Source organism: Oryctolagus cuniculus, chromosome 10 (assembly GCF_051225735.1).
Source record: "Oryctolagus cuniculus isolate XC-2025 breed Fujian yellow rabbit chromosome 10, ASM5122573v1, whole genome shotgun sequence".
NCBI lineage: Eukaryota > Metazoa > Chordata > Mammalia > Lagomorpha > Leporidae > Oryctolagus > Oryctolagus cuniculus.
In genome coordinates, this window is record NC_142876.1 from 81,324,497 (window position 1) to 81,339,142 (window position 14,646).

Genomic DNA, 14,646 nt, shown 5'->3' on the forward strand with positions numbered 1-14,646 from the left:
AAGGTAAATAAATAAATCTTTTTTAAAAAGAGAGAGAATAGGCAAATACTTAGACTGGAGCCTAGAAGCTGAGAATAATGCAAAAATATCATAGTTTAAGAGAAAAAAAAAACTTTGGCTGCTAAAATAGGCCAAAAAAAAAAAAAAGATAAAAACATTCTACAGGGGCCAGTGCTGTGGTGCAGTAGGTTAATCCTCCGCCTGTGGCGCCGGCATCCCATATGGGTGCCGGATTCTGTCCTGGTTGCTCCTCTTCCAGTCCAGCTCTCTGCTGTGGCCCGGGAGGGCAGTGGAGGATGGCCCAAGTGCGTGGGCCCCTGCACCCACATGGGAGACCAAGAGAGGAAGTACCTGGCCCCTGGCTTCGGATCGACGTAGCTCCAGCCGTTGCTGCCATTTGGGGAGTGAACCAATGGAAGGAAGACCTTTCTCTCTGTCTCTCTCTCTCTCTCTCTCTCAACTATCTGTAACTCTACCTGTCAAATAAATAAATAAAAATATTAAAAAAATTCTACAGATGAGAAGTGATAGATGGTTTAAACTGAATAATTAAATTCTATTTAATATGATAAATTGTGGTAACCCATTTGCAGCACAATTTAGGTGTATCAGGTCAAAATATCAAGTGTGTGTCCTCTGAAGAAATCATCCTAAGGAGATTCCCCTGTGATGGGATCACACACACAAGGACTGTCATTGCAGCATTATTTGAAATAGCAAACCGGTGAAAATCACTGGAATAGCAAATTAAATGATAGGAGCATGGGATTCTGTGGGATTACTTTAAAAATGAGATAGAGCTCTATGTCATGCCCAGAAAACTGTCAGTGATATATCTTTGCATAAAAGCAAAAACAAAATAAAAAACAGTATATGGGCCGGCGCCGTGGCTCACTAGGCTAATCCTCCACCTTGCAGCGCCAGCACACCGGGTTCTAGTCCCAGTCGGGGCGCCGGATTCTGTCCCGGTTGCCCCTCTTCCTGTCCAGCTCCCTGCTGTGGCCTGGGAGTGCAGTGGAGGATGGCCCAAGTGTTTGGGCCCTGCACCCCATGGGAGACCAGGAGAAGTACCTAGCTCCTGGCTTCGGATCAGCGCGGTGCGCCGGCCGTGGTGGCCATTGGAGAGTGAACCAATGGTAAAGGAAGACCTTTCTCTCTGTCTCTCTCTCACTGTCCACTCTGCCTGTCAAAAACAAACAAACAAACAAAAAACAGTATGTGGGATATGTGTATGTTTCTGTCTGTCCGTGAGAAAGTGTATATGTATATAGGTATGTGTATCTATGTACAGATAAATAGATGTAAATAAATTTTAAGTATGTACACGTGTGTGTGTTTTTGTATTCATGAACTTGAGTAAGGGGATTTGGAAATATGTACACCAAACCTGTGATAAATTTTACTCTGGAAAGTGTAAACGGTTGAGAGGGAATTCTGCCTCTCTGACTTTCACAATTCTGAATTAAAATTTGCATAGCAAGCATAGCCATAATTTTGGTCATTTTGTAAAACTTCCTGTTGAAGCCATTTGATCCACTCTTGTGTAGATTATTTCTGGAGACTAGGGATCTAATTTAACCTTGTGTCCGTGAACCTCATGTCCACGTGGGTAGCCATGTCTCCAGGTATTTGCCTTGTCTCCACTTAATAACAATCGTTATTTTTATGTGAGTGTTATTGAGCAAAAAGTAATATTTGTGCTCTTTTGAGAATCAGAGTCCTGTCATTAAAGTAACATGTTCACAAATTCAGTCATTATAGACACGCATGACTTCAGAAGTAGTTCTTCAGCTATTGTTAACAGTAGTATACATTTACCTGATATTTTCTAAACATATACTAACACCTGTATGATGTTATTATAATGTAAAGTTTTACAGATAAGAGATTATCCAATGCATCTTATTCTGATTCATGTTTATTTATTTGAAAGGCAGAATTACAGAGCGAGGGGGAAGAGAAAGAGATCTCCCATCTGCTGGTTCACTCCTCACGTGGCTGCTATGGCCAGGACTGGGCCAGGCTGACGCCAGTAGCCGGGAACTCCATCATTCTGTGCTTTCCCAGCACATTAGCAAGGAGCTAGATCAGAAGCAGAGCAGCCAGTACTCAAATTGGTGCTGCTATGAGATGCTGGTATTGCAGGCAGCGACTTAACCCGCTGTACCACAGTGCCGGTCCCTGATTTGTATTTATTTACTTGCTAAGGTATCTTACATCCTGCTCTCTCTCATCATTTTCTGTAGCCAGTTATACAAATGCACCATAGTCCCCTCGGGATGACTATTTAAGTTGTTCCCTATTTTTACCTAGACAGTGCCAGAGTCAACGATCTTATACACAAAACATTTTTGGGAAATTTTCCTAAAGATGAATATCTTGAAGAGGTAATAGTTGGAATTTGGATAGGATTTGGTTTTCCCAAACGGTTGCAGCATTGTATCCTGCCACTGAGTAAACAAGAATCCTATTCTATATGTAGCCAACAACTTCTGATTTATATCACTCCACTGGCCAAAATGGAATATCTCATGTCTGTTTTCATTTCACTTTGCTAATTTAGTAGAGCAGTCCAATTGCCATCACTTCCTTAAGGACCGTGATGCTTGGGACCCTGGAATTGTTCTTGCCTGATAACCTTGGGGGAGCCGCGTTCTGTGTTTTATCACAGTTTATAATGTGTTCAGAGCCAGATCTGAGAGCAAGTTTTAATCTTTCAGAAAATGTTTGTCATCTCCAAGTGATATGGAATTTCCTTGCATAGTTGAAATGGGTTTTGGCGGAGCTGGTTAAAATCCAAGTGTCAGGAAGACAGATGTTCACAGAGCCTCTCTGTCATGCACAGAATCTTCAGCTTTAGAAACAGCTGAGAATAGAGATTTCTCTTTACAGCCATTGTACTCTGGTTTCCCCGTTTACTGGTTAGTGGATTTCAGCAATTTTGTTTCATCTGTTCTGTAAATACTCTGAAGTTAATTTAGATCAACCAAAAAGGGCTCACCAAGGCCTGATTTGTTTGTTTATCTAAAACCAGGGAGAAAGCTTGGGGCAGGAAAACAGGAGGATGCCCCATGTATTTTCTCTTTCTCCTAGGTACCCGAGGCCGCTGAGCTTCTGTGGCTTTCTAAATCCATATTTATTAGCTTAAATATAATTGTACCAGAGGTGAATTGTCTCAATGAGATGTCGTAGCCGCAAACAACTGTGAAACTGTCATTTGTCTCATTTTGGGAGGCACCGGTGCTGTTAACTCTAGAAATGATGGAAAATCCTGCTCTTGTTCACGCCAAGGGAAGCCTAGAGCTGGTGCCCTGAGGGTGAGACCCGATAGGCCTGCACATTTGTTTATGCATGGGCTTTTAGCTAGAGCCAGAAGAACTCCAGGGTAGATTGGAACTGCTACAGAAAGTTTCCCCCAAAGCAGGCTTTTGTCATTTGTTAGCAACTGAGCGCCCACCATTGGCATGCTGAGTACCTGGTCTTCTTTCTACAGATGCCAACCAGGAAGATGGTAGAAGGGCAGGGCCCACTGCCTGCTTCCTACTGGGTTGCCCAGCCCACCCAGGACTGGCACACACCTGAAGTCTGAGCTTAGCTAGGAGAAGGGGATGCTTGGAAGTCAGAATCAGCAGGGCGGCCGCTGCAGTGGGGGAGCCCCAGGTGAGAGAGTGGCGTGGCGCACCAGCCTGGCTGTGTGTGCTCCCTCTGAGGCGCCCTTGTTGTGTCACAGCCATTTCCCCTTCTTCCACTGCTGACAGCCCTGACGGGAGTCAGGAATCAATTTCACCTCCCATTTCACGTGCAAATCCTGGTTGGCCTCTCAGGCAGGGTTGCTCAACTTTTTTCCACATCAAACCACAGAAAATGATAGATTTTTGCATGGCACCCAGGACCGATGGAAAAGCCTGCTCCAAGTTACAGGTTTCTGGTACTTGAAGGGCCAGTAGGTCAGGACGCCTCTTGTTGATTTCTGAGATATCTCCATACTGTCTTCCACAGTGGCTGTACCACTTCACATTCCCACCAACAGTGGATTAGGGTGTCTTTTTCCCCACATCCTCACCAGCATTTGTTGTTTGCTGATTCCTGTATGAAAGCCATTCTAATGGGGGTGAGGTGAAACCTCATTGTGAAACCTGGGGATTGATGGTATTGCTGGTTTGCAACACTTACTTTGAAACTGCACTGCTTATAGATAAACAGATAATAGATCCTTATTATTGATTATTTTCACTGCAAAAAACCCTTCTGATACAATCTGTTCAGGACCTAAATGTCAGGACTTAAAGGAGTCCAACAGTGGTACCCAAAATGTGCTCACTGTGCGAAATTTGAGGCAAGTATAGAACAAATACCAGAGGTGTGCTGATGAGAGGATGATGTTTAATTTCAAAGTAAGATGGGTAAAAGTAGAAGGAAAGCATAAAAAAGCAATGTTCTTTTTTTTAAAAAAAAATATTTATTTATTTGAAAGAGTTACAACAGAGAGAGGAGAGGCAGGGAGAGAGAAAGAAAAGTCTTCCATCTGCTGGTTCATTCCTCATTTGGTTGTAGCTGCGCCGATCCGAAGCCAGGAGCCAGGAACTTCTTCCAGGTTTCCCATGTGGGTGCAGGGGCCCAAGGACTTGGGCCATCTTCTACTGCTCTCCCAGGCCACAGCAGAGAGCTGGATGGGAAGTGGAGCAGCCAGGACTCAAACTGGCTTTACCCACTACACCACAGCATCGGCCCCCAAAAAGCAATGTTCTTTACATTAAAGAGTATAAGACTCTTTTATTAACATGATAGTCATCTTGCCTAGAAGTATTTGCCAGCTTCTCAGCGAAATGTTAGAGAAAGGCAAGAAATTCTAATTAACAACCACAAGAGGGAGAACAGCATGAAAGTCGGGAGCCTGAACCTTGAAGCCAAACTGTGTAGGTGCAGATACTACACCTGCTACTTAGCCTCTCTGTGCCTCAGTTTTCTCTATATAATAATAATATACAATATATATATTATATAATAGACTATATAATAATAGTCTCTAGCATCAATGTATTGTTGAGTTTATACTTACAATAGCAACAGGATCTGCTTTACATTCCATACAATGTGTGTTTGTTGTAGTTAATACACAAATATCAACTAAATGTGCATTCGTGAAAAAAGTCACTTAAAGATGCTTTTACTATTACAGTCATTAGAATGATTAAAATTGAGAAGAGCTCTAATTCTAAGTTTTGGTGAAGATGTGGATAGCCAGACTTCTCATTGTTTACCAGTGGGAGAGTAAAGTGGTATGACCTTTTGAGAAGTAGGCAGTTTCATATAAAAATTTAAAATAAATCTACCCTATGACCTGTTAGCTCCACTCCTACATGTTTATTCAAGATAAATAATAACATATGCACACACACATATGACACACACACACCCCTTGTGTAAAAATGTTCATAGTTTATCTGTTTATAATGCATCCAAACCAGAAAAAAAATTGTTTCCATTAATAAGAGAGTAGATCAATAAATTATAATGTATTTTGCAGTGGAATACTACTCAGCAATGAAGAAGAATTAGCTGTCAATACATGTAACACCATGAATGAATAACAAAATTATTTTCTTGGTGAAAGAAGCCAGGCATAAAAGAATATATGCTCTGGGGCCAGCACTGTGGCTTAGCGGGTAAAGCCATCGCCTGCAGTGCTGGCATCCCATATGGGCGCTGGTTCAAGTCCCGGCTGCTCCACTTTCAATCCAGTTCTCTGCTGTGGCCTGGGAAAGCAGTAGAAGATGACCCAAGTCCTTGGGTCCCTGTACCCATGTGGGAAACCTGGAAGAAGCTCCTGGCTCCTGGCTTTGGATCGACTCAGCTCCAGCCATTACAGCCAGTTACGGGGTGAACCAGTGGATGGAAGACCTCTCTCTCTCTCTGCCTCTGCCTCTCTGTAACTCTGCCTTTCTAATAAACAAATAAATCATTTTTAAAATATGCTCTATAAATCAATTTATATGAATACTTAGAACATGAAAAATTAATCTTTGGTGACAGAAATTCGAACAGTGCTTGCTTATGAGGAGTGGGGACACTCCTCAGAGGTAACTTTCTGGAAATATTCTGTCTTGGTAGGGACGTAGATAACATGGATATAATATGTAAAATGTGTGTTTATATATGATTTTTTATAAGAGCTGAGCTTAAGCATGACTTTAAAGATTTATTTATTTATTTGAAAGGCAGAGTTACAGAGAGGCAGAGAGAGAGAGAGAGAGCTCTTCCATCCGCTGGTTCACTCCCCAAATGGCCATCATGGCCAGAGCTGAGCCAACCTGAAGCCAGGAGCCAGGAGCTTTTTCCAGGTCTCCCACATGGGTGCAGGGGCCCAAGGACTTGGGCCATCTTCCACTGCTTTCCCAGGCCACAGCAGAGAACTGGATCAGAAGTGGAGCAGCGGGGTCTCCAACCAGCAGCTATATGGGATGCCAGCACTGCAGGCGGTGGCTTTACTCACTATGCCACAGCTCAGGTCCCTATATATGATTTAAAAAACAAAATTTAAAAAACAAAAGTCACACGATCAACAGCTGCTAGTTAAATGACTCTTGTAATGACAGAGCACAGGTGGTGATCCAGGACCAAAAAAATCTAACTGAAATTTAACCAGGGCTTCAGAGTCTACAGTGTATACAGGAACTGTAGTGGACAGAGGAATATGTGTAATGACACCATGGGCATGCAATCAGCAGAACCCTGCAGAGAGGAGAATTTACAGAGAAGCATCCTAGATTCCTTAACAAAGAAACTACAGAGACAACAAGAGAGAAGAGGCAATGAGAGGTGGATGGAAGGGGATTTTATAGACACCTGCAGACACGTAGGAAGAATATCAACCAGTTGCAAAGCGTGGGCCTTTTTTTGCATCTTGATTCAGATAAGACACTGGAAATTAGACAGTTGGAAATTTGAACACTAACTAGATATCTGATATTAAGGAATTACACTTTTTTGGGTATTTGGTGTTATGTTTTAAAAAAGAGTCTCTTATCGCTTATGTTGCAATAGTTCTAGATGAAATCACTGAAAGTCTTGGAATTTGCTTCAACATAATACATCCAGGAGGACCGAGAGTGAGAGTGTGGGACGAGAGTGGCCACGTGTAGATGGGGGTGAGTGGCTGTGAGAGGGCACAGTACAGCAATCTGTCCTTTGTGCTGTGTGCTTGAAATTTTCCATTGTAAGAAGTTTTGTTGTTGTCTTTAAAGGAATGCCCAGGGAAAAAGAAAGGGTAAAGCACAACACAACACAACACCAGATTCTGCAGAGAGGAAGGAAATCTAACGGAACGGCTGAGTGTTAGCCCGTGGGTACATTTCCCGTTGGAAGGGCAGGACTTACAAGTAGGGAGACTAGGGCCAAGTCCTCTCCTTCTACGGTTAACTGGGGGGACTGTCCCTGCTGGGCTTCTCCCAGCCTTGGTTTTCCGTATGTAACATGGACTTCAAAAATCAACCTCAAAGGCCTTTTGCTCTTTACTTTTCCAAACACAGGGATGAGTGAACTTTTCCAAAGTGTCTGTCACTGCACTTGCACCAGGCTTATGGTAGAACACCGTCAAAAGTCCTGTCTGTCATCCGGTGAAACAGACAAAAAGGGACTCCCACCGTGCTGCCTCGCTCCCTTACTCATCTTTTCACCTCTGTTTTTCCATCTGTGGTTAAGGAAGCAAGAGTCCGCCCAGCACAAGCAGCGTCCCTCTTTTTCAGCCTGCAGGAGAACATGAGTAACGGACTTTTCCACAAGGGTTGTTTTTCCTGGACATGGTGTGCCCCTACAAGGACGGAGACGTGGGAGCTGTGGGAGAGGGACCTTAAATAAACCTCAGACGTTCCTTATCGGTCAGCCCCAGTTTCTAGCCAGTGAGGAATTAATTTTCTGCATTGGGTGATTTTCCTTTGCAAACAGAAGTTCTATTCATTCAACACAGTAGTTAAGAGCTTTCCAGGTGCCACGTGGGACAGGCCTGAACAAGACCGAAGGGGTCCTGAGCACAGCCCCCGCTGTAGGCCTGGCCGGCTGCTCCCTGCCATCTACTCCCAGCCCAGCATCTGCTCCGCACCTCCCCGCACCCGCTGCCCCCTTTACTGTGTACTCATTCCTTATTTTTCTTCATGGGTCTTATTCTCATTTAAAATCACTACATGCATTAATGTATGTTTAAGAGAGTACTTTAAAAAGTTCATGGAAAACTGGAATTAAAAGATAAGTTTATTAGCATGCAAAGAAATTTGGAAACCCACAAGTAATTTTTTTCATAGTATATATCTTTCATGAACTTTTTTTGAAGACATCTTGTATGCATGAATTTCAAAATTTTTGCACCCAAATGTATCTTTTACCTCCATTTTCCACCAACATTTTTAATGAAAGACTGATTGATTGGTTTGAAATGCAGAGAGGGAGAGATCCCCAGCCACTGGCTTGCTCCCCAAATGGCTTCCAACAGCTGGGGCTAGGCCAGACCAAAGCCAGGAACCAGGGACTTCATTCTGGTCTCCCACATGAGTGGCAGGGGTCCAAGCACTTGGGCCATCTTCTGCTGCTTTCCCAGGTGCATTAGCAGGGAGCTGGATTGGAAGTGAAGCAGCCAGGACTGGTACCGGTGCTCTAGTTTTGGATGCTGGTGTTGCAAGCAGTGGCTTAACCAGCTATGCTACAGTACAGGCCCCTCCACAAACTTTCAGAAGTACCCTCACATTTCTTGTTCCTCTCAGGAGATTTCTCCTGCCCTCCCCTGTATTCCCACCACCTAGTGCATTGCTCAGCCAAGTCAGCCACGAAACTCGCAGGACCCCCCGTGTAAAATGGAATCTTGGGATTCTTTATTCAAAAATGATTAGGAACTGTCAGACAACAAAATAATAAATCACGTGTGGAGGCCTTCTGCACAGAGGACCTTGTGGGACTACGCGGACTGCACACCCATGATGCCAGCCCTGATGCCTGGTGTCTACTAAACACCCAAAAAGCCAGTTATTGGACTGAATGCAAATCTAAAAAAAAAAAAAAAAAAAAAAAAAAAAAACAACACCAGGTATCCAAGAAGTGGTCAAAGACAAAGCATGAGGAATCCACACTGTGTGAAATGCATGCCTAATTCTTCGATAGCAGACCAATCCAGCAGTCACTGCCCTGCCCCTGCAAGACACCAACTCAGGGCTATGAATCCAGTAAGGGTCAGACCCATAGTATTTTCACCCGTGACTTCCATGCCAGGCCTCTGTGTATTTGGCTCTCCAGGAGAATGTTTGAACTAAACAGACTGAATTAGAGAAGGATGGAGACTTGGAAAGGAAATACTTTCTTGAATACAAACTCCCCTAAATTTATGAACAGACAAGCCAGTCCTAACGACTGGCCTCTTGGTTGATGACAAATGCCTCGGCACTCACTCAGCAGGCAGGGTTTTGGAGACCAGCAGTCCATTGCATGGACTGGGATTTTATGGTGTGTCTGGCATCCGTCCGCCCGTGAAGGGTCCCAAGATGGAAATAATAGTCCCGTGATGAATGCAGAGCTTCGCATAAAGAATCCTAAGACTCTGTTCCTTTAACCATCAGGGTTCTCCCCTAAGTTGTCAGGCCTGTTTCTCTTCTTTTTATTTTCAGGAACAGTAAAAGCGCCCACCAAGTTACCAGTACACCTTCCCAAGCTCACGAGTTATGTATCACAACCTGTAGTTGATCAGCACAGTTTCGCCTATGCTGGTATTTCTTTGCTACCTGTTCCAGGATACCATTGCATCTGGGATCCCTGTGTTGTAACTTCATCTCCAAGGTTAATGGTATTTGGAAATGGGGTCCTTGGGAGATAGCGTAGATTGGACAAGGTTATCAGGGTGAAGCCCCTTTTGGCATTAGTGGCTTTGTTAGAAGGTGAAGGGAGACCCAAGCTAGCGAGCTTGTTCTTACAATGGGATGCCCTCTGCCATGTTACCATGCAGCCAGGAGGCCCTCACCACATGCCAACACTGTGCTCTTGGCTTTCCAGCCTACAAAGCCATGAACTGAGTCAACCTTGATGCTCTATAAATCAGCCACACTCAGGCGTTTTGTTATAGCAACAGAAATCATACTAAGACTCCTTGAACAGGATTCCCTAAATATACAATGCTTTACCCCAGGTTGAGCCCTGCCCCATGTCTGACTGTCAGGAGCCATCTGAAAGAGCAGTGGTGTCAGAATGGAGGTAGACTGAGCTTTGCCACTGCTCTATTTCTGGCTTTCTCTCTCTTTTTTTTTTTTTTTTTTAATTTACTTTATTTGAAAGGCAGAGTAATGGAGAGAGAGAGAGAGAAAGAGAGAGAATCTTCCATCATTGGTCCATTCCCTAAATGACTGGAGTAAGTGTGACTGGGCCAAGCTGAAGCCAGGAGCCCAGAACTGCTTCTGGCATCCCACGTGGGTGGAGGAGCCCAAGGACTTGGACCATCTTCTGCTTTCCCAGGCATATTAACAAGGAGCACAAATAGAGGAGCCAGGTCTCAAACCAGCACCGATATGGGGTGCTGGCACTGCAGGCCATGGTTTAACCCACCGTGCCACAATGCTGGCCCCCCATTTCTGGCTTTCAAGACCAGTTCTATGGGACTACTTCCTAACTGATGTGCTAATCACAGCACTCTTGCCTGGTACCCATCCCAGAACTACAGGACTGATCCCATTTCCCCAAGAACAAATACCTGGCACCTAGTCCTCCCTCCTGTCTTTTCATCCTGGAGCCCCCTAGGCTTGCCAATCCTGTGTTCGTAAGAAAGCACCCATGCCCTTGAACCACGTTGATAAGCTCACCAGTGATGTCTGCTCCAGCCATCCATTCTCTCACATACTGGCATATGAGATAGGATCTTTCTGAATTTTTTTTAAAAAGTAATAACTAGCTTAAGCAGCCACAGAAATTCTACACTCAATACCTTAAAAGTTCAGAGAGTGACTTCAAGTTCATCAGCATCTAATAATAAAGACAATGTCACTGCATTCTGTCTCTCTCCACCTCTTTTGTCTGGTAGGAGATATCCTGATCGTGCCAGACTCTCATCCCAGCAGCTTGTAACTCCGGAATAAACAACAACAAAAATACTTCTTCCTTAATCCCCATAAGCTAGAGGAAATGAGGGTAGAGTATTTGTCTTGGCAAGTTCTGAAAACTGTGTTCATCCCCATGATAAGGGGTCATGGAGTTAGCATCAGCCTGATCATTTGAATGGTGCTTCCATAAAAAAGCAGGGATCTGTGATTAGAAAAAGGTGGAACAGACTCTGGACAAGTGAAAACACCAGACACTCACCATGACCATCTCTTGGTTTTAATCCTGCAGTTTGACTTCCACCCTGTGTGTTAACCATCACCTGACCTTGCCCTACGCCCGGATTTGTTCTGCCAGCCTTTAACCTGGCCCTTCAAGTTGTCCTGGTCTTCAGGTTTCAGCCCTGCCTCTTCTGGCCCCTTCTGTGGCCCCATTACTGAAACTACTTATTAAAATTGTGATTATCCTTTAACAATGGCAAAGTTTTCACTGTACCTTCAGGAATGCCCACTAGTTCTACCAGAACACTGTCCAGGCCCATAAGAAAAGTTACAGTCTACTAAGTTTTTACTGCTACATCTATACACAGGTGCAAGGTTCTCCCGAATATGAAACAGCACCCCATTTTCCAAATGATACCATTCAAAATCAGTGTTTTGGACCAACTTAACTCTATAAAATTTTAGAGATGCAGATGAAAGAGTAAAATAATTCAGATACTTAAGATCACTTATTATGTGAATTAATAACTGGATGATTGCTGTCTAGGGCTGTCTCTGGAAAGTAGTTTCCTTTGGCTTCTTCACCTGCATCTGAGTGCTGACACTGAACAAAGGGCCTCCTGAGTCATCCTCATAACTCTCCAAGCAAACGGCGTCTTCCCTGCTGCCTAAACTGTTTAAGCCACAGCACCTTTCCAGTCGCCATCTGTGATGCTTCACTGGGAATACTGTTGTGCCTTTTGTCTTTACTTTTCACCTTTATCTCTTCATCCTCTAAATATGTGGGCACGATCTCCCCAGTATACTCTTCTACTGCATGGCTTTCTTTTTAATATTTATTTTATCTATCTGAAAGGCAGAGTTAGAGAGAGAGAAGGGGAGACAGAGAGAGATTTTCCATCCACTGGTTCACTCCCCCAAATGACCACAACATCTGGGGCTGGGCCAGGCTGAAACCGGGAACCAGGAGCTTCCTCCAGGTCTCCCATGTGGATACAGGGGCCCAAGCACTTAGACCATCTTCTGCTGCTTTCCCAGGCCATAGCAGACAGCTGGACTGGAAATTGAACAGCAGGGAACCACCTGGTGCCCACATGGGATGCTGGCGCTGCAGGCAACGGCTTTACCCACTATGCCACAATGCCTGCCCCAAAGAAAGGGATTTTTATCTCCATTTTGCAAAGAAGGAAACAGATTCTCAGGAAGATCAAGTAACTTTCCCAAGGTCATGTTCATGCAGCTACAAAACACCAGGTTTCTCTGGCTCCAGAATTCTTGTTTTTAGCTGCACTAACAGCCTTGCACAAAACTCGAGGGTTCTGTTTTTCAGATGAGAGAACCAGGGTACCATGTCGGGAACTCTTAACCATTCCCCCCCCACCAGCCAAGGTGAATCCATCATTTTCCTGTGTATTTTTCTTTCTGTGTCACCTTACAGTGTAATGTATTTGGATTCTTTCTTATCCTTTCAGGGATTTCAGTAGTAATGAATTTTTGAAATGCAAATGATGAAATAAATCCCTCTGAGTCCACATCATCCTGCCAAGATTTTCTGTTTGAGGCTGTGTCTCTGATGTTGACCGATAGTACTGAGACTGTCCCGCGGAATTCTGGGTTTCTTTCTGGGTGTCAAAGCCTGACATGAAGTGGCTGTGTGCAGCAAGGTGGAGTTAAAGATTATTTTTATTTACATGCATTCAATTCCCATCCTCATCCAGAATCTGCACAGAACGAAAAGCCAGAATTGAAATTTGGATTTGCTCTTGGCATCGCTTATCCCAGAACAATTACCCAGCCCAGGCCATGCATTATCCATGTGGTTTAGCAAACAGTAAACAAGTTTCCTCGTGTGTTTTAAATGTATAATGAAGAGAGACTCGAATAGCCAAAAGAAATAGCAGACGGTTTGTAGTTGTGTTTCTCTCTCTCTCTCTCTCTTTTTTTTTTTTTTCTCATTACTCCCCTGACTCATGCTGAAAAGCTTTTGTTTCTAATCAAGGCAACAAAGGGTAGGGTCATTTCCTAGAGATTACATGGCAGCGGAAGGCGTCAGGGGTTTTGGGTCCTTACTTCCACCAGCTTGTGGAGGACAGACACACACACACACCAAGTGCTGAACGCACGCAGCCTTTGTCCTGCATAGTCTCTGGTCCCTGTAGATGAGCTGCGATCATGATTTGGAGGTAAGAATCATTGCTCTTTACGACCTTCTGGCTGCACACGGTGCACGGGGTGCTCCTGGAGCTTTTGGTGGCATTTCTAAGCAACATCTTGGGCGGATTTTAATAGGATATTGGGGGTGGACTCATCAAAAATCATATTGCAGAACCCAGTTTTTAGAGAAGGAAATGACTGCAAATGTTTTATCTTCACTGTTTTTTTTTTTTTTTTTTAATTACTCTTTCCAAAAAAGAGGCAGACTGGCTTCAATTTAAAAGTAGAGCTGGGCCTCCACATTTCATTTTTGGAGGGTTTTCCTGTCATTGTTTTGAACGCTATCTTTGCTTTTCTGAAGGTCCTACAAGGCCGATTTCACGTTTTACTTTAGAACTTTGGGAATTGTTCAAGTGTCCCAACTCTCCACAGAGCCCTACCTACTGACCCTTTTTCTTTCTCTTTTGTAATTTTAAAGACTCAAGCCCCTTTACAGATGTAGAAAGGAGAGTGAGAGTGAGCAGCACAAAATGCTTTTGGATCTGTAGCTGTTCCTCAGCTCACCAGCAAGATGGGTCTGGGGCCTTCTCCCCTTTTGGAGTCGTGGCAGCCAAGAGCCTAGAATTCATTCGTGGCCTCTCTGAAAGGACCCTCTGATGGGCGTCCGTGTCTTGCCTAGAGAAAGAAGGAGGAAAATGGAATTCTGATCCCTGTCTAGTTGACACTGAATCCTCTGTGATCAGAATTTAGCAGCCCACAGTGTTTACCCGGCCCAGATCTCGGAAATACCATTTTTGGAGATGGCTATCAATGAATTAATAAAGCTTTTATGATTTGTCAGGGGAAGTCCTACATCCTCATTAAAGGGAAGCTCTTTTTCCCTTGCCTCCCTCGTAATGCAGTTATGGTAAACTCATTAAGCCCGGTGGCGTGCATCCATTTTTCTTCCCTGATAGGTAGATGTTGGTGGTGGGGGAGGGTCAGAAAATGTGGGTAGACTTCAGAAAACAAAGGAAATTATCTCATCCACTAGGCTGCAAAACTCTTGGGGATAGAAGGAAGTCTGTAGAGGAAGTGGGTAGGATTGGGTAGAGTAGAGAAACGTCAAGGAAATAAATATCTCACAATAGAGCCCAGGATGGCAGCCCTCACCACAGTGCAACACAATGGGACAGCCTTGGGAAGGAATTGGTTGTCTCTAAATCAT

At 44.1% G+C, this 14,646-nt stretch overlaps 1 protein-coding gene across 6 annotated transcripts in view; it reads left to right on the plus strand.

The window, feature by feature from the left end:
* Nucleotides 1-14,646, plus strand: part of FRMD4B (FERM domain containing 4B) — a 366,145-nt gene that overhangs the window by 184,143 nt on the left and 167,356 nt on the right. For 2 of the 6 annotated variants that reach the window (XM_089305913.1, XM_051851477.3), the window contains exon 1: nt 13,288-13,468. The exons of the other annotated variants lie outside the window; for them this stretch is intronic. In XM_089305913.1, coding sequence (XP_089162039.1) covers nt 13,445-13,468 — 24 coding nt within the window. In that variant the 5' untranslated portion in view covers nt 13,288-13,444. Of the gene's footprint in view, nt 1-13,287; nt 13,469-14,646 lie in introns of those variants that run through there. 6 annotated transcript variants of the gene reach the window in all.